At 43.0% G+C, this 26,052-nt stretch overlaps 1 protein-coding gene across 1 annotated transcript; it reads right to left on the reverse strand.

Moving 5' to 3' along the window:
* Positions 1-1,903: 1,903 nt before the first annotated feature.
* On the reverse strand, positions 1,904-25,207 carry CNMD (chondromodulin). The gene is made up of 6 exons (XM_063127424.1): positions 25,076-25,207; positions 15,487-15,627; positions 13,434-13,547; positions 7,892-8,045; positions 6,027-6,235; positions 1,904-2,211 (listed from the first exon to the last, which is right to left on the reverse strand). The coding sequence occupies exons 1-6, from the start codon at positions 25,196-25,198 to the stop codon at positions 1,993-1,995; spliced, it is 960 nt and encodes a 319-aa protein (XP_062983494.1). The 5' UTR covers positions 25,199-25,207; the 3' UTR covers positions 1,904-1,992.
* Positions 25,208-26,052: the final 845 nt, after the last annotated feature.

A 26,052-nucleotide genomic window follows, 5' to 3' on the forward strand; every position in this document is an offset into this window, starting at 1 on the left:
GCTCACTAATTGCCCAAGTGTATAATACACAGAGACCACAACAAAGAAAGACAGGTTGCTTACCTGTAACTGCAGTTCTTTGAGTGGTCATCTGTGCAGTCACACAACCCTCCCACTGTTCCCTGCTTGGGTGTCAATATTGGTATGTGATATTGATACAGGAAGACAACTCTCGGTTCCGAGGCCACAATGTCGGTCTTCAGGAACTGAGGGATTGGGCGGGAACCCTTCAGACATGCCCGTTGTGCAGCAGGGGGAGGGGTTCCTGCCCCAAACGCCTCAGCTGTGGAATTTTCTTGAATGAAGCTCCACGCAGGCAGAGCTCATGTGTGTGAATGCAGATGACCACTTGAAGAACTAATCACAGGTAAGCAACATGTCTTTCTTCTTGTGTCCCACATTTCTTCTCCATTCCTAATACACACTTCACAACACATTCTAATTTCTTGGGTGGTGGTGGTGGTTTTTGCAACTGAATCACAGCCACTAAGTCAGTGTGTATAGTTTTAACTTTTTGCATCATGTATTCAAACAGAATTTTAGCTGTTTTACCACACTTTCTTCTTACTGCATTTTATTAAGCTGATTTCCACACTTCCTTTCCCCATATGGCTAAAGTGTTGGACTGGGGAGTCAGGAGATCCAAGTTCTAGTCTCCACTCAGTCATGGAAACCCACTGGGTAACTTTGGGCCAGTCACAGACTCTCAGCCCAACCTACCTCACAGGGTTGTTGTTGTGGGGATCAAATGGAGAGGAGGGGGATTATGTATGCCACCTTGGGTTCCTTGGAGGGAAAAAGGCGGGATATAAATGTAATAAATAAATATCAGGAACAGACTGTTCACTAACAGCAAATGCTTGCAAAGAGGATTTAGATATTTGTATGCATAGTATTTGTACACAGCAGACATATATGTTCTTATTTCCCCCCCCCCCCCCCGTTGTGTACCTCTCGTGCAAGTACTGAGTCATTACTGACTCTTGGAGGGACGCCAGCTTTTGTTGACGTTTTCTTGGCAGGCCTTATAGCGGGGTGGTTTGCCGTTGCCTTCCCCAGCCATTATTACCTTTCCCCCAGCTCGCTGGGTACTCATTTTACCGACCTCCTCGGGAGGATGGAAGGCTGAGTCGACCCGAACCGGCTGCCTGAAACCAGCTTCCGCTGGGATTGAACTCAGGCCATGGGGAGAGTTTTGGCTGCAGAAACTGCTGCTTTACTGCTCTGCGCACACATTTCCCACTAACCAATCTTACAAAGTCAACACTTGCTACTAACAACAAGGTACAAGTGACACATGTAGTTTGGGGTACTTTCAGGTTTGGGTCTTGTGAAGATATTTTGATTGTCTTCATTGAGCCCACCCCATGCAACAGCTCCAATATTTGGATTCTGTCAGTGCTTCTATTTTTTGGCCCAGCCGTTTCCCTGCTGCAGCAGCTCAATAGGAAAAATGTGCAGTAATTGGTTTCTAACAGCTCCGTAATGACCCAACGGTTCTATATGAATAACAACAGAGAGCAGTTTCACTTATGATTTATTTGTCAAGCTCTACATGGTTGAAAGGTACTCCCAAAGCAAAGGTCTAGCTAGTAATCTAATTGGACAAATTTTCACATCTATTTCATAACACCAGTCATGGGTAGGAGAGACTGAATTTCAATTTCTTAGGGAGCTTTCATGTGGGGAAACCTTATTCATTAAAGAATTAATCTGGCTTTAGATTTAAGATTCTTCCTTCCAAATTTTCGCTTCCAGCAGGATTAAGATGGGGTTTTACAAAAGGCTTCCAGGTTTCAACTCTGCATTTATAAAACTAATGAAATATTAACTTGAGGTTTTAATTTTATTTACATCTATAATAGGTGATACCATATTTTTTCCTAAAAAAAATTTCCTTTAACATGCATACAAACTGAGGATCAGGATTTTTGGGCAGATTTTTTTTTTGAAGTATCTTGTGTTTTGTAGTCCAGGACTGCTTCATGTACTTCATACAATACCCAAGATGCGGGCAACCCACCAGCTGCAAGGCATTATAAGTCGGCAAGCAGAGCGGCATCCTTGATAATTATAAGGCCATGGGTAATAGCCCAGGAGAGGTTCACAGATCCGCTGGCAGTGTGTGTAGCTCCGTCTACATTCGATACAGCAGACACCTTCGTGATCTAGCCGTGGGTCAAAGGTCATCCCTTCACCCCCTTCTAGCTGCTGCAATTTAAATTACAACAAGCACATTTTTAAATGGCACATTTCATCATGTCTCTATAATTTTAAAAACAAAAGATCTATTACATTTCTGTATCACCTAACTGCCAAATCTGAAAAGTAAAAGCTATAGTCATTAGAATACAGACCTGGCTGCACTTAATCTGAGTTTGTGAGTATTCAAGAAGGCATGTATGGACCAAAGGGAGCAAGAGACAGCAAATAAGCTCTATTATAACTAGGATGAGCTTGGGAAAGTATCTTCTCAGCAGTGAATTTTAAGAATGTGGTACAAGCAACATGGCTGTCAAAAGATCATTCCATATATTGACAGAATAAAATTCGTATGCTATTTTCTTCTCAAAGTGGGACACTTTAAGCATATTTTCTGTGAAAAACCAGATAAAAGACTTGATGAGAACAGCAGGCTAGGCAGGACAGTGTCATTGTGGTCTCTCTTTGGTTCTGTGCCTGCAGTCTGGCACAGTGAAGGGCATTCAGAGAAGGGCATTCTCTTCTGCTTGTGCAGAAGAGACAAGGGCCTGGCACAATAGGCAGCAGCAGTTTACCTCAGTAGTGAGAACTTTTGAATTTCAGTAACAGTACCCTATTTTTGCCCCCTAATAATGCCAGGGGGAGAGATACACAAAGGAGTCTCCTAAGATGTCAGGCTGACTAGTGGCTGCGCTTTGACTGCATATCTTCTAGTAGTCTCTTGGTGAGCTTGCTGTCTTTTATGCAAGCAGAGTCCTGTGTTGTGGCATGGAGCAATATATGCAGGGTCTAAGACCATGAGGTTGGACATATATTAAGGTAACCACTAGAAAAGACTTAGTCAGACATCTAAATTTTATCACCTGTGCTCCTGCCTCTGGCATGTGATTCTGTAGACATGGCTCTGCCATTCAGTGGCAGAGTATTTACCACCCCTAGTACACCCACCTGATATATACCATAAGAGAAGAGTATTCTGGAAATTACTCCTAATTATTCCTCCTCCTCCTCCTCTTCTTGTTTCAAATTCTTTATCAAGGCAGAATAATTCTGATTGGATGGAGAACCATTCATGGTCATGCATCTCCTTCAAAATGATTTAGTTGCGCTGAAATTCTCCTCCTCTGGCTTCTCCAATGCACTTACGCCATTTTTTCTGTAACTATCTCCCTCCGGTCTGCTTTTTTTTATCAGCACCATGGTGTATAAGATCTTATTCCAACTGAATTGCTCTGGAATAGGTTCCATTTCCAGGTTTCTACCGTATTTCTTCAATTCTAAGATACACTTTTCCCCCCATATAAACATCTCTAAAAACGGGGTGTGTTTTAGAATTGCGGGTGTGTTTATTATTTCTTAGAATCAAAGCTTTTTTCCCGTTGGTGGTACTGAAATTAGTGTGTGTCTTACAATCAATGGCGTCTTAGAATCGAAGAAATACGGTACTAACACATTTCATACATCTCTATTTCATCTACAAGCATCCACTGAAACCATCCAATAAGGCTTTTTGTAGCACAATTGAGAGTTAGCTAACCTATTTTGCGATCTTGAGTATGTGCCCAGAAGACATCTGGAACTTAAAAACTGTGTTTTTCCTTTCATTTCCACAAACAAGTTAGTTCTGGTTTTTAAACAAATAGTAAACATTATTGCATAGAAGCACAAAGAGACAGAAAAACTGGAGGAGTTCCACGTTTTTGCAAGTCGGCTGTCCTTTCACTTGCTGACTTTGTATTTCTTTTTATTAATCAAATATCTTCTGTTATCTCACAATTTGCATTTGTTATCATTAAATTATAACACACTAAATTTTATCTTGTATCTATTAAATTGAAATCACTGAGAGTAATGTCAGAGACTGTACCGAATGATTACAAGAACTGGCCTAGTTGGATTTTGGCCAACTGCTTACTGTGGAAAACATCTAAAATGACACATCAGAGTGAGTTCTGTCACTGTGAATGGCTGAGTTTCCACTCTGCTGAGTGCTAGATCCCCTTAATGTGTTTGACCTCTACTCGATTCAGTTGCCACATTTCTGCTGCACGAAGAAGCACCTTGGGCCTTACTGCTTTGGTTGTCATATTTGGCCAGCCAAACCAATGAGTCACTGCTGACTGATTCAGTCTTCCACGATCAAAGTTCTAGCCAGTTCAACTTGATTCTCTCTTCTCTCCAACAACAGCAGAATGACCTAGTCCTGCAGTAGTCACCTTGTCGGCTATTCAATTTTGGTTGTTCAGGTAATTTGAACTCTGTCTACTTTGAGAAGAGTGGTCATGTGTTGTGAGCTGTTCCAGAGACATCAAAGTTGAAACTACTCCAAATTTCTGACGTGGTATGTTGCCCACAAGTACCATCAGTCCAAAGAGTTTTCCCACTATCATGAGATCACAAAGGTCCTGGCTCTGAATGCACTTATCTTTCAGCACAAAGAAAGACCCTTTTCTCTCTATACAACCCAGAGATTAATATGAAATGGAGGGAGCTTTTGATATCATTAATTCATTAGAAACATCTAAGGTAACATCAGACACTAGAAAGGTAGCCTCGGTGCCCTTCATTAGAAGACACTATGATTAGCGAATTCCATTTGGACAGGGGCATGGATTGCATGGCCTTTTGACACCCCCCCCCCCAGTTTTATTATTCAAATTATAGCTTGCAGAGAGCCAGTGCAGTGCAATGAACAAAATGCTGGATTTAAACCAGGGAGGCCTGACTTCAAATCCTCACTTGGCCATGCAGCTCGCCAGGTGACCTTAGACTAGTCACACACACACCTGGCTTAACCTAGTTCACGAGATAGTTTGGAGGTTAAAATCGGGCAACCCCATGTATGCTGCTATGAACTCCTTAACTAAGGGATGGGATACAAATATGATAGACAGCGTAAGAGGGGGGTCCTTTGGCTGCCATTCTGGGCTGTCTTACAGGTAACACAGATACCCTTTTTGTAATTAACAAAAATGTATGAGACTTTGTTAAAAAAACATTTTTTTTTGTCCCGAAGCCCTGGCCTAACTGGCTGAGGTCTGTAAGTAGGTGTAAAGACAAATTTATTCCAAGCAGCCTGAAAAAGCCCAACACATCTTTGGCCACAGGTGGCCCTTCACCACGAAAATCTGTAATTCACAGGGAAACAACCCTTAAAATTATACTGTAGCCTTGAATGTGCTGGGCTTTTTTGAGCTGATTTGTCTGTTCTGAATAAATCTGATTTAGTTACGGACTGCTCATGTTCTGTGCTCATTCTGGGAGCTTCCTCTTTCGCTGAACCCATTAGAGCATGATGAGAAAGAAAATCTACCAATGGAAGGAAAGTAAATTTAGAGAAGCTCAGTTGATATGCTGAAAACCACTCCTTTTAGTCATGTTCATTGTGCCCTCATTTTGCACAGTACATTTTGTGGATGCTATTAAGTAGTAGTAGCTATCCCTGATATAAGAATACTGGTGCAGGAACGGGGTTGCCTTTTATAAGTAGATGTTAATCCTAAGCAAATGTCCCTCATGCAAGAGGACATGGCATAATGTTCATCTAAAGTACACTTCAAACTGCACAGTGTGGAAATATCCATTACGTAACATTCCCCACCCGCCCAAGGCTACTGAACTGCATTCCCTCCCCTGTGCTGTTCTTAAGAGGGCCGCAAGTCCAGGTAAAGGGCTGTAACACTCTCTATTGGCTTCACCATTTTGCCAGTAGCAAGAGCTGGGGAAGCAAAGCCGTTTCTGTTGGACCCTTTCCACAAGGAAAGGGTCCTGCAGAGGCCAATAACCGAAGCTGCAAAGGTATTCCACTGCTAACCAATACTCACATGATAAGGATTATCTGGATTAAAGGCTGGCCTGGAGTCTCGTGCAGAAGGTCCCGTAGCATTAGATGGACGTTCACGCTGCTGAGCCCGCTGGCTCGGACGTGGCCTCCTAGTTACTACTTCGGCAGCAGGTTCAAGTTGGTCCAGGCCTAAGTTGGACTGAGTCTGGCGTGCTTTCCTTGTAGCCCCTCTCTTTCTTCTTTGCCCAACTACACAAACAGACATTGGTGTACACAGCACATTTTAAACAGTTTCTACCGGATGCTAGTTTAAAGAATCCAGGCGGCGGCATTTCATAGGCTCACCAGGCTAAAAGGAGTACATTCGTTTTGATGTCCCACAATATATGATAGAGTGCTTTACCCAGGGATGCAAAACAAAACAATGCTAAAGAACACACAACTGCACGAAACACGTTATTGTACAAGTCAGATTATAGGCATCCGGTTTTTGTCCTGTTTTGTCATATGTTTTGACTTCGTCAGAAAAACAGTTCCGTTATTTGTAAAGACCGATAAACATATACAAAATACAGATGGAACACCATTCAGTGTTACATCATTATTTTCAGAAAGCATCAAAAGATTAAAAAATATTTTAGTATGTGTTAAAACTCACAGCCATTAACGAGCAATACCGTGGGAGCCTAGGAGTTTGCAAACTTTAAATAGTCCTTGAAGCATTTTGGATTACTTGCTGGGGATTGAGGTTTGAATCCTTCTTCCGTCATTGTGTTTCTAAAACCTACATTAATCACACAGAAAAACCTCCTTTTGAGGGCTTTAATTAAAAAAAAAACAGGATGGAAGGACTATTTAAAGTCTGCAAAAGTTGTGCTCTCTAGCATCGTTTTGTTTTGTTCCTGGTCAACTGCTGCCCTCTTTGGTTTGTTGTTTACCCAGGGATACACCACGCGTGCATGCAAAGGTCACATCCTAACACATCTGGTCCAAAGCCCTGTGACAGCAGAAAAGCAACAGGCAACAGTCGCAGGAAGAAGAGGCAGATAACGAACTGGTCTCTCCTCATGACCTGATCTTATGCGTCACAGCGTAGAGACAACTTCCAGAGGCACACGAGGCTGTTGCAGAGGAACAAGGAGGAGTCTTGCTACACCTTCAGTGAACAATTTTACTACGGCATAAGTTATCCTTCTTCAACTTGGTGCCCTCTAGATGCCTTGGTCTACAATTCCTGGCATTCCTGACCATTGGCCATGCTGATGGGGGCCGTTAAGAACTGAAGTTCAAAACATCCGGACGATGCCATGTTGGGAAAGGCTGGCATAAGCTTTTGTCAGGAAGAGTCCTCATCTAACGAAGTGGACTGTAGTCCATGACAATGCATGCCACAATAAACCTAGTTGTTTTTAAGGTGCCACAAGACTCTTATACATTGATCCATACTGCCACAAGGGGCAGTATGGATCAATGGTTTAGCGATGCTGTTTTCCCTCAGGTTGTATCCACGGGATTGTGGGTTGAACGCTTGCATTCCCCAATGTCAAAAGCTGACATTGGCTCAGTAAAAGGCTCCTCCTTTGCACACCGGAGTTTCCAACTCCATTGGCATCTCCACTTTAAGGATCCCAGAGAGGTAGAAACTGTCATCTGCCAGAGATCTTGGAGAACTACTGAGAGTCAGAGTAGATAATACTGTTCTAAGGGGAGAAGTGCTGTGTTTGAGAATAAGGCAGCACAAGTTTAATGAGCTTCGCACTGGGATCCATGCAAGACTCCCCAGTGCTGTGGCTACTCTCTACACCTGCATAGATCCTACACGGAAGACACCGAATTTGCATAGTCAGAGGTGGTTTCAAGCTATGACTGGACAGAACTGAAGGCACTCTATGAAAGAAACGTTACCTTTTGGATAGGACGGTCGAAGCCAGAAAATCTGCAGGTCTTCACAGAGCTCTAAAATTTTGGGACTCAGGAAATTACTATTCTTTATAGGCTGTTCTGCAGCAACCCAGACCAGAGAGTTTTCATCAAATTTAGCTGGCATAATTTCATCTTCCTGTAGGTGAACAGGAAATGCATAAATCTGCAGTTAGCCTGACTGACAAAAGCTGTGGTATGTACAGCAGATTAGGTGTTAATAAAAGCCAACAGTTCAAGCAAAGAAAGAGAGGCTAACTGTCCTTCTCCCAGTGGTTTTATGTTAAAAATTACTTTTACTTTTCCATTTGTGACTGTTACAGTAGTAGATCTTATTAAGCTTAAGGGAAGGAGTGAAATTAGCTCTACCAGAGAAAAGAAAGACAATGTAAAAGAAAAAACGAGGGGGAAGTTTTTTTCACAAGATGCTGCTATTGTTAACTGGTCATGAATCCAATATGTAATTTGAGACTTTAGGTGCCATCTTGACATCATCACACCACAGTATCCCATAAGATGAAAGGCTAGTTATCAAATTAGCCCTGGCCAAGAATCCTTCATAAATTGGCCCCGTTCAGACAACACACTAAACCATGCCACTTAACCACAAAATGGTTAATGGGATGCATTAGGGTTGATTCATTTTGTTAACCATTTTGTGGTTAAGCAGCATGATTTTGCATGTTGTCTGAAAGGGGCCATTATGGGGTAGCAAGTATGTGCTTCCTTACCCAACCCTCCGATGGAAAGTTAGTATGTGACATAAGTAATGTGTGTGCGTGTGTACGTACATTTGTGTGCCCCATCTGCACAATTCTTTCAGAAAGGAATGATTGCTAATCAGACGTACATGCATCTAGTCCTGTGCGCAGGACAGCCTATTGCTTTCAAAGTGTACAGGGGTATAGTCTGTACCTCTGTTTAATTCTTTGATTTTTTTAATGTTATAATTAAGATTTTGTTTTAAATCTGGGTTTTATTGTTAGCCACCTTGAATGCTGGAAAGGTGGGATATAAAATAAATAAATAAATAAATAAATAAATAATCAGCCTCAAGAATGTAAATAAACTGCTCTTACAATTCTTTTCTTATTGTAATTTATTATTGGGACCATTTATATGCTCACATTACTGAAGGCCAGTTCTTATGACTGAAAGTTCCCCTTGCCTGCTTTCTGTGCCACCCTGGGAACTTTAGGAATTGAGAAGCCACATAAGATGGTTGGACTTGCTTGGGAAGAACCACAGCAACATCAAAGGCTGGATGAGATGGGGGAACTGTTGAGGTCCTTCCCACAAGATGACCCACTACTACCATATGGTTCCCGTTATTGTAGTGAGGAGGGAAACAGTGAAGGTTGAGTGCAGTGGCAACACCGCTTCTATAATACAAAAGACAGGCCCTGAGATCCGAACATGGATTTATTAGGGCTGCAAGTTTCAATCTGATTGATTGATTAGTGAGGACCAAATTTAATCTGCAAGGGAAAATGTCCCAGTGTGAGGCTGTAGATTAAAAGCGCAGCTGATTATTTTCCAAGGCTACGTTGGATCTGGTATGTGTGATGCTGTGATAATGACTGAAAAAGAAAATCTGAAAGATGGCACTTCCATCTAACAATAATTGGTTGCTTTTGTTTATTAAATAGCAAATTAGTTCCTTCAGTATCTCAAAAATGCACACACGCTGAAGTTTTGGAGATATGTAGATTTACAGTGCAATTCTATGTCTATCTTCTCTGAATTAACTAATTAGGTACAGTGGGACCTAGGCAAGTATGCATAGGATTGCAGCCCTAAACAGTTCATTAATTAAACCATCTTCTGCCTTTTAATCAATTAACAACGAAAAATGCTTTAATCATATAACAGCCTCATGATTCATTAACACAACCTTCCCCAACCTGGTGCCCTCCAGATGTGTTGTACTGCAACTTCCATGAGTCCCAGACAGCATGGGAGTTATGGTAGGGTGACCATATGAAAAGGAAGACAGGGCTCCTGTATCTTTAACAGTTGTATTGAAATAGGAATTTCAGCAAGTGCTATTTGTATATATGGAGAACCTGGTGAAATTTCCTCTTCATCACAATAGTTAAAGCTGCAGGTGCCCTGCCCTCTTTTAAATCTGGTCACTCTAGTATAGCTCCTGCAGCTTTAACTGTTGTGATGAAGAGGGAATTTCACCAGGTTCTCCATATATACAAAGGACACCTGCTGAAATTCCCTTTTCTATGCAACTGTTAAAGATACAGGAGCCCTGTCCTCCTTTTCATAGGGTCACCCTAAGCTATGGGAGCTGCAGGGCAACACACCTGGAGGGCACCAGGTTGGAGAAGGCTGTAGTATAAGAACACCCCACTGAATAAGCGGGGTGTTCTTATACTACAGCCTACACATTTTCACTTCAGGCAACAAAAGGATCGTGGCATGTACTAAGCTGCCCTGTCCCACAGCTGTTCCTGCTGTCTTGTTTTCTAGGTGGGCTTTTTCCCTGCCCACCCCCTGCTGCAACTCCCAGATGTGTTGCTTAGTGGATCAAATGCACAGGATGGGTAATTTAGTAAACTTAATGCTGCTGTTGAAACATTACACTTTTCTCATTTCATGACTCTCCCGACTAACTGTGCAACTTTAGCATTGCATTATGGTAATTTTTGCGCTTATAGTAAAAGAACAAACAAGATTATGTTGTAAATGTCCTAGTTCACATTTCATTATAGCAAATATTGAATATAAAATGGCCAATTAAACTAGCGTTTGCAGAAATCAAAAGGGAATTTATCTCTAGTCTAAAGCAGTGTGCTTTTTCTTTACCATCTGGTTATTTTTATTTCCAAAAAACTTTCACAAATTCTTTCCCCAAAAAATGGCAAGAGAAGAATGTAAAAATGAAGTTTTTTTTTTATAAAAAACACCTCACTAACTTGAGAGCATAGAAGCCAGTTACAAAATCAATAATGACACTGTGGAAACAAGTTGGGCTAAATAAAATTGATCAAGTGAAGTATCGACACCAATGGCAAAGACTTTACTACAGAGGGCATTCAAAATTTTACCTTGTGGATCCATACACCATTTGAGTGATTTCCCCCCCACCCCTGCTGCTGCTAAGGAAAAGCAGCTCTCTTGTTAAAAATAATACTTGGATTCTTTAAAGTTTCTAGTTCAATCAGTGCCATTTTCCTACATTGCTTTGAAGATGAGAATGAAAAACCTTTAGGGTACACTTCAAAACGAAGGCTCTTTTTAACTTGCACTTCAAGCTTTTGGTCAATATAATTGCTTTTACTGAACAAGACTTTTAATCAGAGCCATCATATTAACTCAACAGTGGAATTGGAAGCTCTACCGGGTGCAAACCAAATCTTTCACAGCATCATAAAATTGATCTCTGGGGTAATAAAGTCTAACCTCATATTCTGGGGAAGAATCCTCTAAAATGTAAACCATCCCGAACTGATGTTTATCCAGTGCATTCTAAAGAAACCTCTGATGAAAACTCGACCCATTTCCCTTGCTGGCAGGAAACAGCAATTGCTATTCCATTGTCTGCAAGGCAGCCTTTTAATATTTCAAGACATATCAAGAAAACTTCCTCTCCCCCATGTTTTCTCTCAGGCAACCAGAGCCCATTACACTTTTCTCACATGCTGTACATGCCAAAAGCTCTCTCATTTGCTCAGGGCTTTCTCCTCCCCCGACAGTTTTCTTAAAATGTGATGCCCCAGACTGGACGCAATACTCCAGTGACTTAACTAGTTTAGAGCAGCTGCAATCCAAAATGCCAATCTGCTTTCATGCAATATACCTTAAGGAATATTTCCCCCAACGTCCTCACCTAAGATGGGGTGGGGGTATTCAACCCAATGAAGTTGTTTGGAGGGAGAGCCAAGACAGACAAAGGGGAATACCTTTTCATGCAATGCAAAGTTAACTTAATGCATTACCACAATATATGCTGATAAACCCTACTTTAAGTGGCTTTTTAAAAAAAGATTAGCAGACAACCAAATGGTGCTTCTATTCATTGGATTGGATGGTCAGATGCTGCACCTGGGACCTTGCTTGCCATGGCTTCCTTCCTTCCTTCCTTCCTTCCTTTCTTTTAATTATAGTTAGCAGGCAGCTGACTGGGCATGCACATGGTTACAGATGCTCATTTTATTATGTTTTATGTATTATCCCTCCCAACAACAAAATGGTGCTTATTCCAAGTAAATGTGTTTAGTATTCCTGAAATTATTATAGTGTTATGATGTGAAACTGCACATACTCAGAGTTTTTGTGTTTGTTTTTTAAAAAAACAGGATTGGCAAACAGAGTCTCCCCCAAATTTATCAGGAATGAAATCTCTTCATTGGCTTCCAATTCACTACAGAATCCAATATAAACTTCTCCTGTTAACCTTCAAAGCTTTTCACGGTCTAGCTCCTTCCTATCTCTCCTCTCTCATCTCACACTATTGCCCCGCTCGTGCTCTTCGCTCCTCTGATGCCATGTTTCTCGCCTGCCCAAGGGCCTCTACTTCCCTTGCTCGGCTTCGTCCATTCTCTTCTGCTGCCCCTTACGCCTGGAACGCTCTTCCAGAACATTTGAGAACTACAAGTTCAACCGCAGCTTTTAAAGCTCAACTAAAAACTTTTCTTTTTCCTAAAGCTTTTAAAACTTGATGTTGTGCAGACTTCTACTGTTACTTTCTACTGTTAGTTTTACCCTACCCTGTGCCTGCTTACCCTACCCTGTACCTGTTTGCATTCTCTTCCCCTCCTTATTGTTTTACTATGATTTTATTAGATTGTAAGCCTATGCGGCAGGGTCTTGCTATTTACTGTTTTACTCTGTACAGCACCATGTACACTGATGGTGCTATATAAATAAATAAATAAATAAATAAATAATAATAATAATAATAATAAAGCACGGAATGGCAGTGGAGAGGGAAAGAGAAGGGAAATCTTGTCTGTGTGCTTTACAACTGAAATAATACACTAAAAGCACCTCCTCCCCAAAAGCCCATTAAATCTGGGATCTAAAATTTCCTAGCTGCACAACAGGGAGTAGTAGACTGGTGCAGGTCCCATTTTCAAAGTGCTGTAATGTTTAGTCATGGCCAGTTCCATAAGATGCCAGGAAGTAGCTGATGAGCCAAAAGAATGCCCTGAGCTCCTCCCATTTGCCCTTATGGATGGTCAGGGGCTATTTGTAAGTATCAGTCTTGAGGACCACTTGTCTGCTGCAGTTCTTCACTGTTCACCTAGCCTGGAAGGAACCTCTGCTAAGAAAGCCAGGCCCAGCCTAAGCAGCAGCTGAGCTGAGCTGAGCAGGAAATGTAGAGGAGGTGGTAAAACCTGAATTCTCCTTCCAAACAATCCCAGCTGCTTTCAAGGGCTCCTCAGTGTTGACGTTTCTTCAAGAAAGTTCTATAGAAAAGAGGACACTCTTCATATCCTTTCCTTAAACTTGGCGAGTCTTTACAAATAGCCGCCTGCGATGTATAAACATATTTTGGGTGATAGCTACCTACCAGGTCAAAAGAAAGACTCTCTTTTGTCATTGCATTGACTTCAGGGATGTGAGTTTTAGCTTGGGCTTTAATGTAGCATTTCTCTCCTCCAGCGAAACGGATTCCAGTTATGCCCTAGAAAGCAAGGCCTTGGTTATTATTTTAAGTGTCAAGGTGCCACCTAACTGCTAAAAAACTAAACCAGTTACACATAGAAATGCTTTTAATATAGAAGGCAAGAGGAGAAGGCCAATTTCTGACCTCGTGCTTGCAGGCACTCACAAATACACTGAAATAAAATATTTCATGGAAGTTTTCAAACAGCAAATGCTCCTTATAATTTACCTTCTTTTCAGAACATACCTATACGCCTGCAGCATGAGGCCAACACCCATTTTGCTTTGCTTAAGAGAAAACAGGGAGACGACTCTTTGCACATGCAACATGACACATGCAAAAACACACACTTATCAAGCAACTGAGAAGAGGAAAATGCAACACCTGAGTAATAACAACATATTGAGAAACAACAGTTAATAATTACCCCAAATAATTTTCTATCACCAGAGGGTTATTGTTTATTGATTATATAGCATCAGCCATGTTCCTGGCACTTTCCAAAGAGTGAAAACACAGATCGCTAACCCAAGGGGCTTATAATCTCTAAACACACACACACACACACACACGAGACAACAGAGGAAAAGGAGAGAAATGCAGGCCAGGAAGGAGAATGCGTCATTATTTCAGCTATCTGTCCAGTAGGGAATGGGGATGAGGTCTTGAGGCAAGCGGGCAGGCCCAGCGTAGCGCCAAGCACAGTCAGTCAAACACCTAGGCCAAAGGGCTGATGGCAAGCAAGAACATTCCTTTCTGCTCTTTTGTAGCAGGTTGTGGATGCGCTGCGAAGCAAAGTGCTGCTGAGGGCGCAGCCACCCATCATCTTCGTTTCCCAGAAGGCCCTTCGGGCCTCCTTCACCATGGCACTCTGAGGAAAAGAAGATGGCAGGCAAGCGCAGCCTCCACTGGTGTTTCACTTTGCAATGTGCTTGCAATTGGCATACAAAAGAAAAGGGAACCTCTGCTTGTTAAGCTGACTTGGAGGAGCACCACAATAGTGCTGGGAGCCCTTGGAGGCCACCTTGCCCAGGGCCTCCTCAAATCTGGCGCCAACCCTGCAAGTGGGACATACCAACTCAGCCACCTGACAGGTATCACTCAGGAGGTACGTTGAAGCGGACATAGTCCAACAGCCATCATATCATATCACAACTTCCATCATCCCCAGCTGGCATGGCCAATTGAAGAAGGCTTTTTGGAAATATGGCAATTGGGGAGACAGGCACCTTTTTGTGAGCTGCTCACCTTCCATCAGGCATTTTCAATCTGTGTTCTGGGAATCCCTGGGGTCTTTGGAAGCTTATATTCCCAGTGAGAAGGTAAGTATTGGGCGGGGTGGGTGTGGGTGGGAGGTGACACGGACCTCTTTTCTTGCCCACTCTTTCCAAGCTTCCCCTGCAACGAACAGCTGCAGAAGGGTGTTGGGTACGCTCTGTGGGGCCCTCTCCATTCACGCATAACAATGATGCCACTAAACCTAACCAGCTCTCTGCATGACTCCCATGTACGCCCCAGCTAGAACATGCTCCAGAAACTTTTAGAATGCACAGGGGTCCTGCCACACAAACACACAGAGGTTCCTAGAGAGACAAATGGATGGGGTTATCTGAAGGCAGCAATGCTAAAAACCATAATAACAAGCTATCCAAAGACAAGAAGGAAGTGTTTATTTAGCCCAACACATGTTGATAAAGGTCTTCTTCAGTAGCACATGCACATACATCTGAAATATCAAAGGAGTACTCACTTGGAAATAGAACTTCCTCTTTTTATTCCATTTTTATAGGATATTTTCCAAGTCCTTTTGATATTTTGATATTCATGTATATGGGGACCGGAAGAAGACGTTGGTCAAAACATGTTGGGCCTAGTATATCATTTCCTTGAGCCCCAGAGAGTTCCTCTGTGTCTTCTTTGGATCAAAAAGAAAAAAAGTATAGTCAACCATACTTACAATCTGAAAATCATGAACTTCGATAGCCTTTTCCTCTCCACTTCCAGTTTTAAAGGTCTCCAGGTTGTTTCCAGCATCTATTTCCATTGAGCCCTCTTGTACTTGACCATTAATACTCATTGTGTAGTGTACATTGTAGACCTAGTATCAAAACAAACACTTTTAGGGAGCAATACTATGGCCCTTAGACAGAGGTTCGAGGGGGGAGATAGGATACTTTGAGTTCCTGGATCTGAGGTCGGAGCCAGGAATCTGAGCTCCCCCCCTTCCCCCTTGCATTTGGCATGGAGAAAACCACACCCGCTGCCCTTCTGAGTTTGCAAAATCAACCTCGGAAAGGAGGAAGAGGGTGTGTGCTGGTATGTGGGGAGGGGAGGGGAGTGGGCTGGGGAGGCTGGCTTATGATGTATCCCCAGGCCTCCCCAGCCTCCTTCCCTCCAGCTCCTCAGAGCTCCAGCTAGACAGGCGGAAAAGCACACTGAGCCAAAATGTAGACCGGGAGGAGCGTGCAAGCAAAGATTGCCTCTGCCACTCCCCCCACTCTGCCCTGGATGGATGTAGGTCTCTGAGTTCGGAAGCTTACAGCCGTCCCAATAGGATTGTGCCCTTAGATGATGACTTTGGCTTAAAGCAAAGTAGCACAGCTTGACATACAGTTTTATTGAACTGCAGTTCAACAGGATTGGCAAGTGGTCTCAGATCTGGCACAGAAGACCCTAGGCTAGTTTTCTGGGGAATCTCAACATCCATGCCAAAGCCATCTTGTCTGGGGTGGCTCCCATCTTCTCATCAACCCAACGCATGTGTTGGATTAACTCTGGACTGGATCGTCTTTCTTGACGGAAAGAGGGTGAGCAGGATAAAGGAGAGTTTTCTTCCATTCCATTGTCATGGTCAGATCATTTCCTGGTGTAGTTTAGATTGGCAACAACCATTCCTTTGCTGGGGTGGTTTCCTTACCTGCTTCCCCAGCATTAGAATGGTTAAATGCTGCTAAAATCTTGAGGGGTTTTGGAGGACCTTCAGAAAATTTCCAGTAGGCATGGCAGCCACTCCTCGTGAATCTCTAACCAGGGATAAGGAGACTGGTCGGGCAGTTGAACAATTATCCCTAAGCATCTCCTCATGCGACACAGAGGCAAAAGGGCACTAATCTCCTCAGTACTGGGATCTGTTGCAGAACTTGCCCAGGCATTTCAGATCTGCAGTATGAAACTGGCTTCATCTGCACATCACTTTAAACCAAAACTTAGTTTTATAAGACAAGCCTGTGCAAGCTTCAGGCTCATGCACTTCCCTCTTCCCACACTGTTGAAGCATGGCCACAAAAAAGGGTTTTGGAAGCTTCAGTTCCATTTTTTAAAACTAACTATGGCTTAGTATTATGTCTGAATGCAGTCAAACTGCAGCTAGTCTATGAAGCTGAGTTGTTTTAATAAGCCAGGGTTAAGATTAAACCGAGTTAAATTGTGGACATAACACTAATTATGTTTAATGGAAGCAGAAGCTTCTGATCCACATCACAGGAGAAGAAGGGAGGGGGAGAGCATGGAATCCTGAAGCTCACACGGGTTTAGTATTATATGTGAACACAGTTATGTGGTATCTACTCCCAAGTGTTTACAGACTGTGTCAATTACTATAACCAGTATATTGCTATAACCACAAAAACATCCCAGCATTATTAACGGCTCAAGCCACAAACTCTGTCAGTGGATCATGGATAAGACCATGAGGCCCATGAAGTTTTTCTGGAGATAGATGACGGTTCTCTCTCCTAAGAATGTAATGTAAAAACACAGTTTACCTGGAGATAACCATGGGTAGTCCTTTCACAGATATTATATGTGAGTCAGCACAAATAATTTATCACATTTGTACCCTTCTTTCCTCCAAAAACCTCAGATGCACATGGCGCTCTACTCTATACTTACAACAACCCTATGAGATAGGTTGGCCCGAGAAAAGGTGACTGTGAGTTTCATGGCCAAGTGGGGATTTAAACTCATGTCTCTCTAATCCAAGTGTGAGACTCCATCTACTTCGCACTGGTTTTCTGCAACAGGCTAGCAATTCTGCTATGAGTGAACAGAGCCTCTCTGATACCAGAAGAACATAAAATAACATGATTCTGAGGGATAGTTGGGGCTCTTTTAAAACATTAATTGATCTATCAGTTAACAGCAGTTCATTAACTGATCAGTTAAAGTGGTGACTAGTGGCACATCTATATTATTAAAATGTTCAGCTTCACTAGTGTGTGTATGTGTATATCATAGTATATGAATATGTCATGCTTCCTTTATTTTTAATGATATATTTTAAAAGAGTCATTTCCCATGTTTTAGGGCACAATTCTATTAGATCCATCCTGGGTACTTGTAAGTCTCCAAACACAGAACTCCAAATTCTGCAGTTTAGCTAGACGGGTGTTTCGCCCTGTCTATTGGAGGCTTCAGGAAGGGGGCGGGGCTGGAGATAGAATGGCCTGGTTCGGATGACACAATCAACGGGGTGGGGGGGGCGGAAGAGCCAACCATCTGTTGTGTTGATTATTGTGTCGTGGGACACACACCGGACACAAAACTCACAGTATGTTATTTTGCTGATTTAAACAATGAGGGAAAACAAAGGGCTACTCCGTTTGTTATCCGGAGAACCGTTGATTAAAAAGTGCTGGAAAGTGCTGGTATTGACATTTAAAGCCCTAAATGGTTTGGGGCCAGGTTATTTGAAGGAACGCCACAGGGGCCCTTCTCCGTGAGCCCCTGCCAAAGGAAGTGAGGCAGACGGCTACTAGGAGGAGGGCTTTCTCCGCTGTGGCACCCCAATTGTGGAATGAGCTCCTCAGAGAGGTCCGCCTGGCGCCTACACTGTACTGCTTTCGTCGCCAGCTGAAGACCTTTTTATTCTCTCAGTATTTTAACACTTAATTTTAACTTAAATTTAAATTTTACTGTTCTAACTCTGTATTTTAATCTTATATCAATTTTGCTCGCTTTTTTATCATGGTTGTGCTTTTTATACTGTATTTTGTATTTGTGTTTTTAACCTATTGGTTGTTTTATTACGGTTTTAATTTTTGTGAACCGCCCAGAGAGCTTTGGCTATTGGGAGGTATAAAAATGTAATAAATAAATAAATAAATAAATAAATAAAATAAAATAAAATGTTGTATGGTGGGCTCCATTGTGAAATCTCCCCCATCGAGTGCACTATTCCAGAAGGACATAGAGTTCTCCAGCAGGAGCGGTTGAAACCAGAACTTTCAATGAATGATGGGATGGGGCTTGGAGGACTGAGGGAGGAGGAGCACCAGCAGCCCAGAAGGATGCTGGGATTTTTAGCCGCGCAATGGGGGAGGAGCAACATGTGTGTAGAGTACCAGAAAAATAATAAATGGTCAGTTGCCTCTTCCCCACTCTGTTGCCCTAATATGTCATCCGAACCAGGCCATTGTATCCCTGCTTTCCCAGTTTCAACTCATCCCTGCCATGGGAATGCCTCCTTTCCCTCTTTACAAGCCTGCGTCTGGAAACTTGTGGGCAGAGGAGGGCATGGGGAGTGCGGTTTCCCTGCAGAGGAGGGGGTGGAAAGTGCAGAGCCCTGTCTCTTTGGAGCCAGGAATCCAAAAATTCCTAGTCACTGTCTCGGGGTCATAGGATTGCTTCATTAGCTGGTTTGATCTTTCTCTCTCTTTTAAAACCTATTTTAAATTATTGTTGCTGCTTTTAAATTCTTTTAATGTGTTTTAGCATTGGTTTAATTGTATTTGTTTTTATTATGGATGTTGCACTGAGAGCTTTGACTATAGGGTGACTTAGAAATGGCATAAATAAGATTAATAAATAAATAACACACACCTGTGACTGGCTGCATGGTTTAGAATGCACAGGCTGGATCGAGGCTAAAATCACAATCCTATACTCACTTACCTGTGAGTAAATCCCATTGAACTCAATGGGGCTTGCTTCTAAGATAACGTATAGGATTACACTATAAATTAATTATGCTCTAGTTCCATTGAAATCCAGGGACTAGATAGTCTGACTAATTTAAATCTCTTTTATTTCAGTGGAATTGTAGCATGACTTATGCCTTAGCTAGACCTAAGGTTTATCCCGGGATCATCCTTGTTCATGTAAATGACACACAGGATATCCCGGGAGCAGGCAGGGACGATCCCTGGATAAACCTTAGGTCTAGCTAAGGCCTTAGTCTGGATCCAACCCTATAAGTTTGCTTGCTTCCTCCACCATTTTGTCTAGGTATCCAAAGATTTCTAAGATTGCATTCTCACTTGACAAAGCAGGCCTTGGATGGAGAATGGAGGAATTTTTTTTGAGTGCTCTAAGAGCATGATTTGTGTTTATGTGCAGCAGCCAGAGATATGTTTTAATTTAATTACTAGTAGCACCTTCTATCAAGTTCTGGTGGTAAAGAAGCAGGAGAGAAGAAATTTCCATGTTTGGAACGAGAAGAAAATAAAACGCCTGAAGAACGTGGCAAACTCCCAAGAAGAAATCTTGAGTAGGCTTGTTTCTTGTTCAAACTTTTCTGGCTGAAATATTAATGAAACCTGACAGAATAAGGGAAGGCTTATTCCACGTTCAAAATGGAAACATTTAGATTGGCAGTTTGCATAGGCGTGCGCAGCACATTTTATTAGGGGGTTCAGCCAGGGATTTTTTTTAAGGTAAACGTTGATTAATTATACAGTAATAAAGGACTTTTTTTCATCAAACAAACAAAATAAATGAAAACTGAAGTAAACTGTATTTTTTTAATTAACAAATAATCTGTACTTTAAAAATACACATTTTAAAATGGAGACTCTGAATACTATTTTTTGCTGTAGTGATAACCAGGCATATACAGTCAATTTTCACCATCTTTAAATTTAATCAGATAATGACCTAATCCAAACTTACTAAAACAGATTCACATTTAAAACAGATTCTATCACATTAACGAGTGTCATCTTAAGTTCCAGCACCATACAGAGAATACACCATACATCAAATGCCCTAATAATGATTATAAAAGATTGCCCTGTGTGCTGCTGAGCAAAGAATTTGGAATGAGGTCCAGGAGAGAGACTTCTGGGGTGAATATAGTGAGGACGAGGGGTGGCTGCGAGCCTAGCGTAAGAGAGGGCTGGCTGGCAAGATTTGGAGAACTTGGGGGAGTGTAGGAGATCTGGAAGTAGGGGCATCTCTGGAAGGCCGCGAAGGGGCTATTGGCAGAAGACAGGAGATGAAGGAGAAAAGAGAGGATGGGAAACCATCACAAGGGCACATCAGTCTTCTTTACTGATCAATTGTAAGCCGCTCCGGGAGCCTTTTAGGCTGAGGTGTGGGATAAAAATATTCTAAATAAAAATACTCTAAATAAAATAAGGGCAGAAGAAGAGGATTGGCGTAGGGGGCGCCCGGGGGAAAGAAGAGAGAGAAATGCCCCTATGTGTGGGGGTAGAAGAGGGAGAGGGTGCAGACAGGAGAGGTATGAGTGTGCTGGAGGGGAGAGGAAACAGAGGTAATGTTTAGCCTTGAGGAGAAGCCTGAGGGGAGACATGATAACATTCCTCAAATACTTGAAAGATTGACACACACAGGAGGGCCAGGATCTCTTCTCGATCATCCCAGAGTGCAGGACACGGAATAATGGGCTCAAGTTACAGGAAGTCAGATTCCGGCTGGACATCAGGAAAAACTTCCTGACTGTTAGAGTATGACAATAGAACCAGTTACCTAGGAAGGTTGTGGGCTCTCCCACACTAGAGGCATTCAAGAAGCAGCTAGACAACCACCTGTCAGAGATGCTTTAAGCTGGATTCCTGCATTGAGCGGGGGGTTGGACTTGATGGCCTTATAGACCTCTTCCAACTCTATTATTCTATGATTCTATGAAAACAGTAGTGTAGATCCTGCTTGAGACACCTGGGCCCTGTACACCTAGGAAACCCAATGCATGTTGTTCAGTATCTAAATTATAGCCAGCTCTTGCCAGGGCTGGCCCAAGACATTTTGCTGTCCAAAGCGGAATAGCAAATGACATGACCCCCCACCCCACCCCCAAACTCACAGTGCCAAGCCAGTAAAGTCATTTTGGCACTTGAGGCCAGTGGACAACAGCTTATTATGCCATAATAAAGTTGTGAGTCTTCCAGATCTCACAGGATACTTTACGGCTTTTGAACACAAAAGAAGAAGAGGACTATACCACAACCTGGCCTTGTGGGTCATGTAACCAGCAAGTACAGTCCAGAAAGGAAATCCAGACACAAGCAATTCAAGCCAAACCACACCACATACCCACATACTGTATTATTTTGCCCCAGTCCAAACATTGGTGCTCATATCCCTTTTTGCTGCAGTGCCACTTCTGCCCCCTTGACCCAGATAAGGGGCCTGGGCAGCTTGGAAGAAGCAACAAGTAAAGAAGGCCTATGGCACTCCACTGAACATGTCAACAGCCAGTCTACCCACTCCTCCCCTTGCCAGGAGCCACGCTCCCTATAATGGCAAAGTATAGTAATTGCCTGGGCATCTCTCTCTGCATAATCAGGTAGTAGCTTACAATGGTGTTAAGCAATTTTAGAAACCATATGTAATAGTCTTATAGACCCCTTTATGTCTTAAAATGCATTGCTTCAGTTCAAATGGCAGATATATCTTCCACACTGACAGCTGCTACATTCCTGATACTAGACCAATAGTATATATATGATTCAACACATGTGAGGAGTTTCACATTTTAAACTTATTTAAGGTGCAAGCCTGTGCATATTTAGAAAGAAAAGAAGTCCTACAATTCTCAGCATACCCCAGCCAGCCATGCCGGCTAGGGGATTCTAGGAGTTGAAGGACTTTTTTCTGTCTAAACATGCATAAAATTGTGCCTTTAACTTATCATGTCACACTAACAGGAATACAGGAATCAAATAGGATTTCCCTCTTCAGTGGGACACACTTACTTAGGAGTAAGTACCATTTTGTTATAGGAAAGGATAATATATTTTTAATTAAAATTTAAAAATAACTATCACCTGGTACAGAGTTTTCCTATGGAAGACCTGGCTGGTTCACTGTTGTAATTATTTGATTGGGACTGAAGTAGAGGGGCACTAATTTTGCTGTACTTATTGTCTTTAAATATGGTTAAATATCCCAGTGTGGGATGTACTTATTGTCTTTAAATATGGTTAAATATCCCAGTTACCTTGCTATTCTATTTCTACAATTCTTTTTTTCCTGTCCTTTCTTCATCCTCTCTTCATTTTCAGGCTGCATCCGGTGCACATTTACCTCAGAGTAAGTTTGATTGATCTCAGTGGGGCTTACTTCTGAGTAGACATACATAGGATTGTGCTGCAGCTCTGTTTTAAAGTGACACAAGATGCACACATCCAATGTTTACCAAAAGAATTGCTTGAAAAAAGGGGGTTGGACACCCTAAAATAAGCAAGGGCAGATAGGAATGGTTTTAGCATGCATTCTGAAAAAGGTGCTGCTGAATGAACCCTCCTTAGCCAGGAGGTCCTGGGGGGGCATTGCAGTTCTCCCCCCTTCCCCCTTTCTTTTCTCTTGCTGGAGACCAGACTGGGGTGGGCGGTGGGGCAGCGATGAGGAGAGGAGGCATGCAAACATGCAGCTTCTCTCTCTCCCTTTGTTTCTCCCAAACATTACAGTACCCGCAGGGCTGATGGGGAGAGGAGGGCAGCAGCTCCGAAGGGGGGAGGGCCCCAATCCGCAGCTCCGGGCAATCTATCTTACAAACAGTCCCTTCCTCGGCTCCACCACGTGCTGCTTCCTGGCTCCAGCGTGGCTGCTGCTCCCACCTTGTTCAGCAACTGTCGCAGAGGTCAGGCAGAGCAGCTGGGAGCGGCTGAGTGAGTGAAAGAGCGAGCGAGCAAGCAAGCAAGAGAGAGAGCTGTGTGTGTGTGTGTGTGTGTGTGTAGTGGCTGCACCCTGAAAAAAGCCTTCCGGAGGCGGAGCGGGCTAGAGCAGTGGCTCCTTGCTTGTCCTCTCTCCCTGAAGTTGCTCGGCAGGGATGGGGCAAACATGGCGGCGGCAGCATATTAGGGGGTTCAGCTGAACCCCCTGTCTGCACGCCAATGGCAGTTTGTTTGTTTTTAAAGGGCAGCTTAGTTCTCAACACTTTGCTTTGCAGAAATCATTAAGCTACGAGACCCACCTTATATATCACATAAACTCCTGTTGTATTCTGGTTTGTATTATTCTCAGAGGTTGAATGAACAGGATTACTACAGCACGGCCTGAAGAAACTCACATGATGCAGCAACTTTAATGAAGCTAAGCAGGTTTGGGTGTGGTCAATGAGTGGGTGAGACCACCTGGGAACCCAACTTACAATGCTTTGAGTTCCATGGAAGAAAGGAAGTATATGAACCCACAAAGTACTAGCACAAATCTATCGTTTGTGAGGAAAGGAAAGGAAAGGAACCTCTCATGCAAGCACTTGAGTCATTGCTGACTCCTAGAGGGATGCCTACTTACACTGACGTTTTCTTGGCAGACTTTGTAGCGGGGTGGTTTGCCATAGCCTTCCCCAGTCGCAGTTACCTTTCCCCCAGCTAGTTGGGTACTCATTTTACCGACCTCGGAAGGATGGAAGGCTAAGTTGACCTGAGCCGGCTGCCTGAGAACCAGCTTCCTCTGGGATTGAACTCAGGCCGTGGGGAGAGTTTTGGCTGCAGTAATTGCCGCTTACCACTCTGCGCCACACGAGGCTCTATCGTTTGTGAGGGTCAACCACAAACATTTTTGTATTTCCAATAGAATACAATGACTAGCAGAAGATTACAGACTGCTGTAATGATACAAGTTTTCCATTCAGCCTATGGTCTTATTTTCAACAGGAGTAATTTGAATTACCAGATGTGTCTTTCAATGATATTTCACTTCTCTCTCTCTCTCTCTCTCTCTCTCTCTCTCTCTCAAAAACAAAATGGAGTGACAGAATGATATTTTTCTCCAGAATGGGTTTGACTACAGATAGTTACGTTCTTGACTTGGCAAAGAGGACACAAGTGATTTTGAAAATATTGTTTGGCTGTTCTGACAAGCTAGCATATGATCCTGCTGGTTATACTAAGAGTTTATTAGCTAAACAGGTGAGTCTTATACACACTCTTTCTACTAATGGTTTTGGGCAAGTGTGGAAACAACGTTTCAGGCTCTCTTGGTGGCTTTAGAGATTGTTGCCTATAGCAGATGATTAGAGGACAGAGATCTGGTCCAGTCCAAGATATTTTGCTAATTGTAACAGAACAGCAAACGCTAGCCCCCTCCCCCAAGACAAGGTGCACAGTCTCGAAGGCCGGCCAAGTTATTTTGGCACCTGAAGCAGAAAATTCCGCAGGCATCTCTCCCCTCTCCAAGTCAGTAAAAATACAATAATGATAAATTAAACACCATAACAACGTGCTGCCCTTGCAAGGACTGCTCAACTAGCTGTCTGTGGCAGCTGCTTCATTCTGTCTAACAGCAGGGCCAGGCCTGTCAGAGGAGATCCTGGGCTCAAAGGAATCAAATCCAACTGAAAGATAATGTCCTTAACTCCTCACCTCCTTGTCATTCACCTTCCAATAGTAAAAGGCTCCAATGATTCCAAAAAGGAGGATAGCTCCACCAATGAGCACCATGGCCCCAATTCTGAGCAGCCTCCCAGTACTAGAGGGTTTTGCCATCACGGTGGAGTATGCCTGCAGCAAGAAAGAACATAGAGTTAGGGGAGCAAAAGTCTATAGTCGCCCAATTGTGGGGAACATCTCACTTTCTGTTATCCTAGAAACATACCACACATGACATCCAAAATCTCTTCTCAGAAAAGGAGGGCCCATTGCTTCTGCTCCATCATCTTCAAAGCAACCTAAAAACTCACAGCAAAACAAAAACTACCCAGCAGCCAGCGGAGCCCATTTGGAACTGTTGTATATGTATGTGTGTGCATGTGTGTGTATATACGGGACTTAGAGAAAAGGAAAGGGGACATAAGCTTGGATCCATGAGGACAGGATGATATCAAGTTCCCTCCTGCAAGAGGAATGTTTTACTCCAGCACTTCTTTACATGCCTTTGTTTTCTCTCAGACCTTTATATACACACATAGAATCATAGAATAGGAGAGTTGGAAGGGGCTATGAGGCCATCGAGTCCAACCCCCGCTCAATGCAGGAATCCACCCTAAAGCATCCCTGGCAGATGGTTGTCCAGCTGCCTCTTGAAGGCCTCTAGTGTGGGAGAGCCCACGACCTCCCTAGGTAACTGATTCCATTGTCGTACTGCTCTAACAGTCAGGAAGTTTTTGGCTTCCTGTAACTTGAGCCCGTTATTCCGTGTCCTGCACTCTGGGAGGATCGAGAAGAGATCCTCTGTGTGACAACCTTTTAAGTATTTGAAGAGTGCTCTCATGTCTCCCCTCAATCTTCTCTTCTCCAGGCTAAACGTGCCCAGTTGTTTTAGTCTCTCTTCATATACCTTTACACACACGTGTGTCTGCATGGGCACACACAGAGTTCCAAATGGGACCTGCTATAAGAGA

Source organism: Elgaria multicarinata, chromosome 5 (assembly GCF_023053635.1).
Source record: "Elgaria multicarinata webbii isolate HBS135686 ecotype San Diego chromosome 5, rElgMul1.1.pri, whole genome shotgun sequence".
Classification (NCBI taxonomy): domain Eukaryota; kingdom Metazoa; phylum Chordata; class Lepidosauria; order Squamata; family Anguidae; genus Elgaria; species Elgaria multicarinata.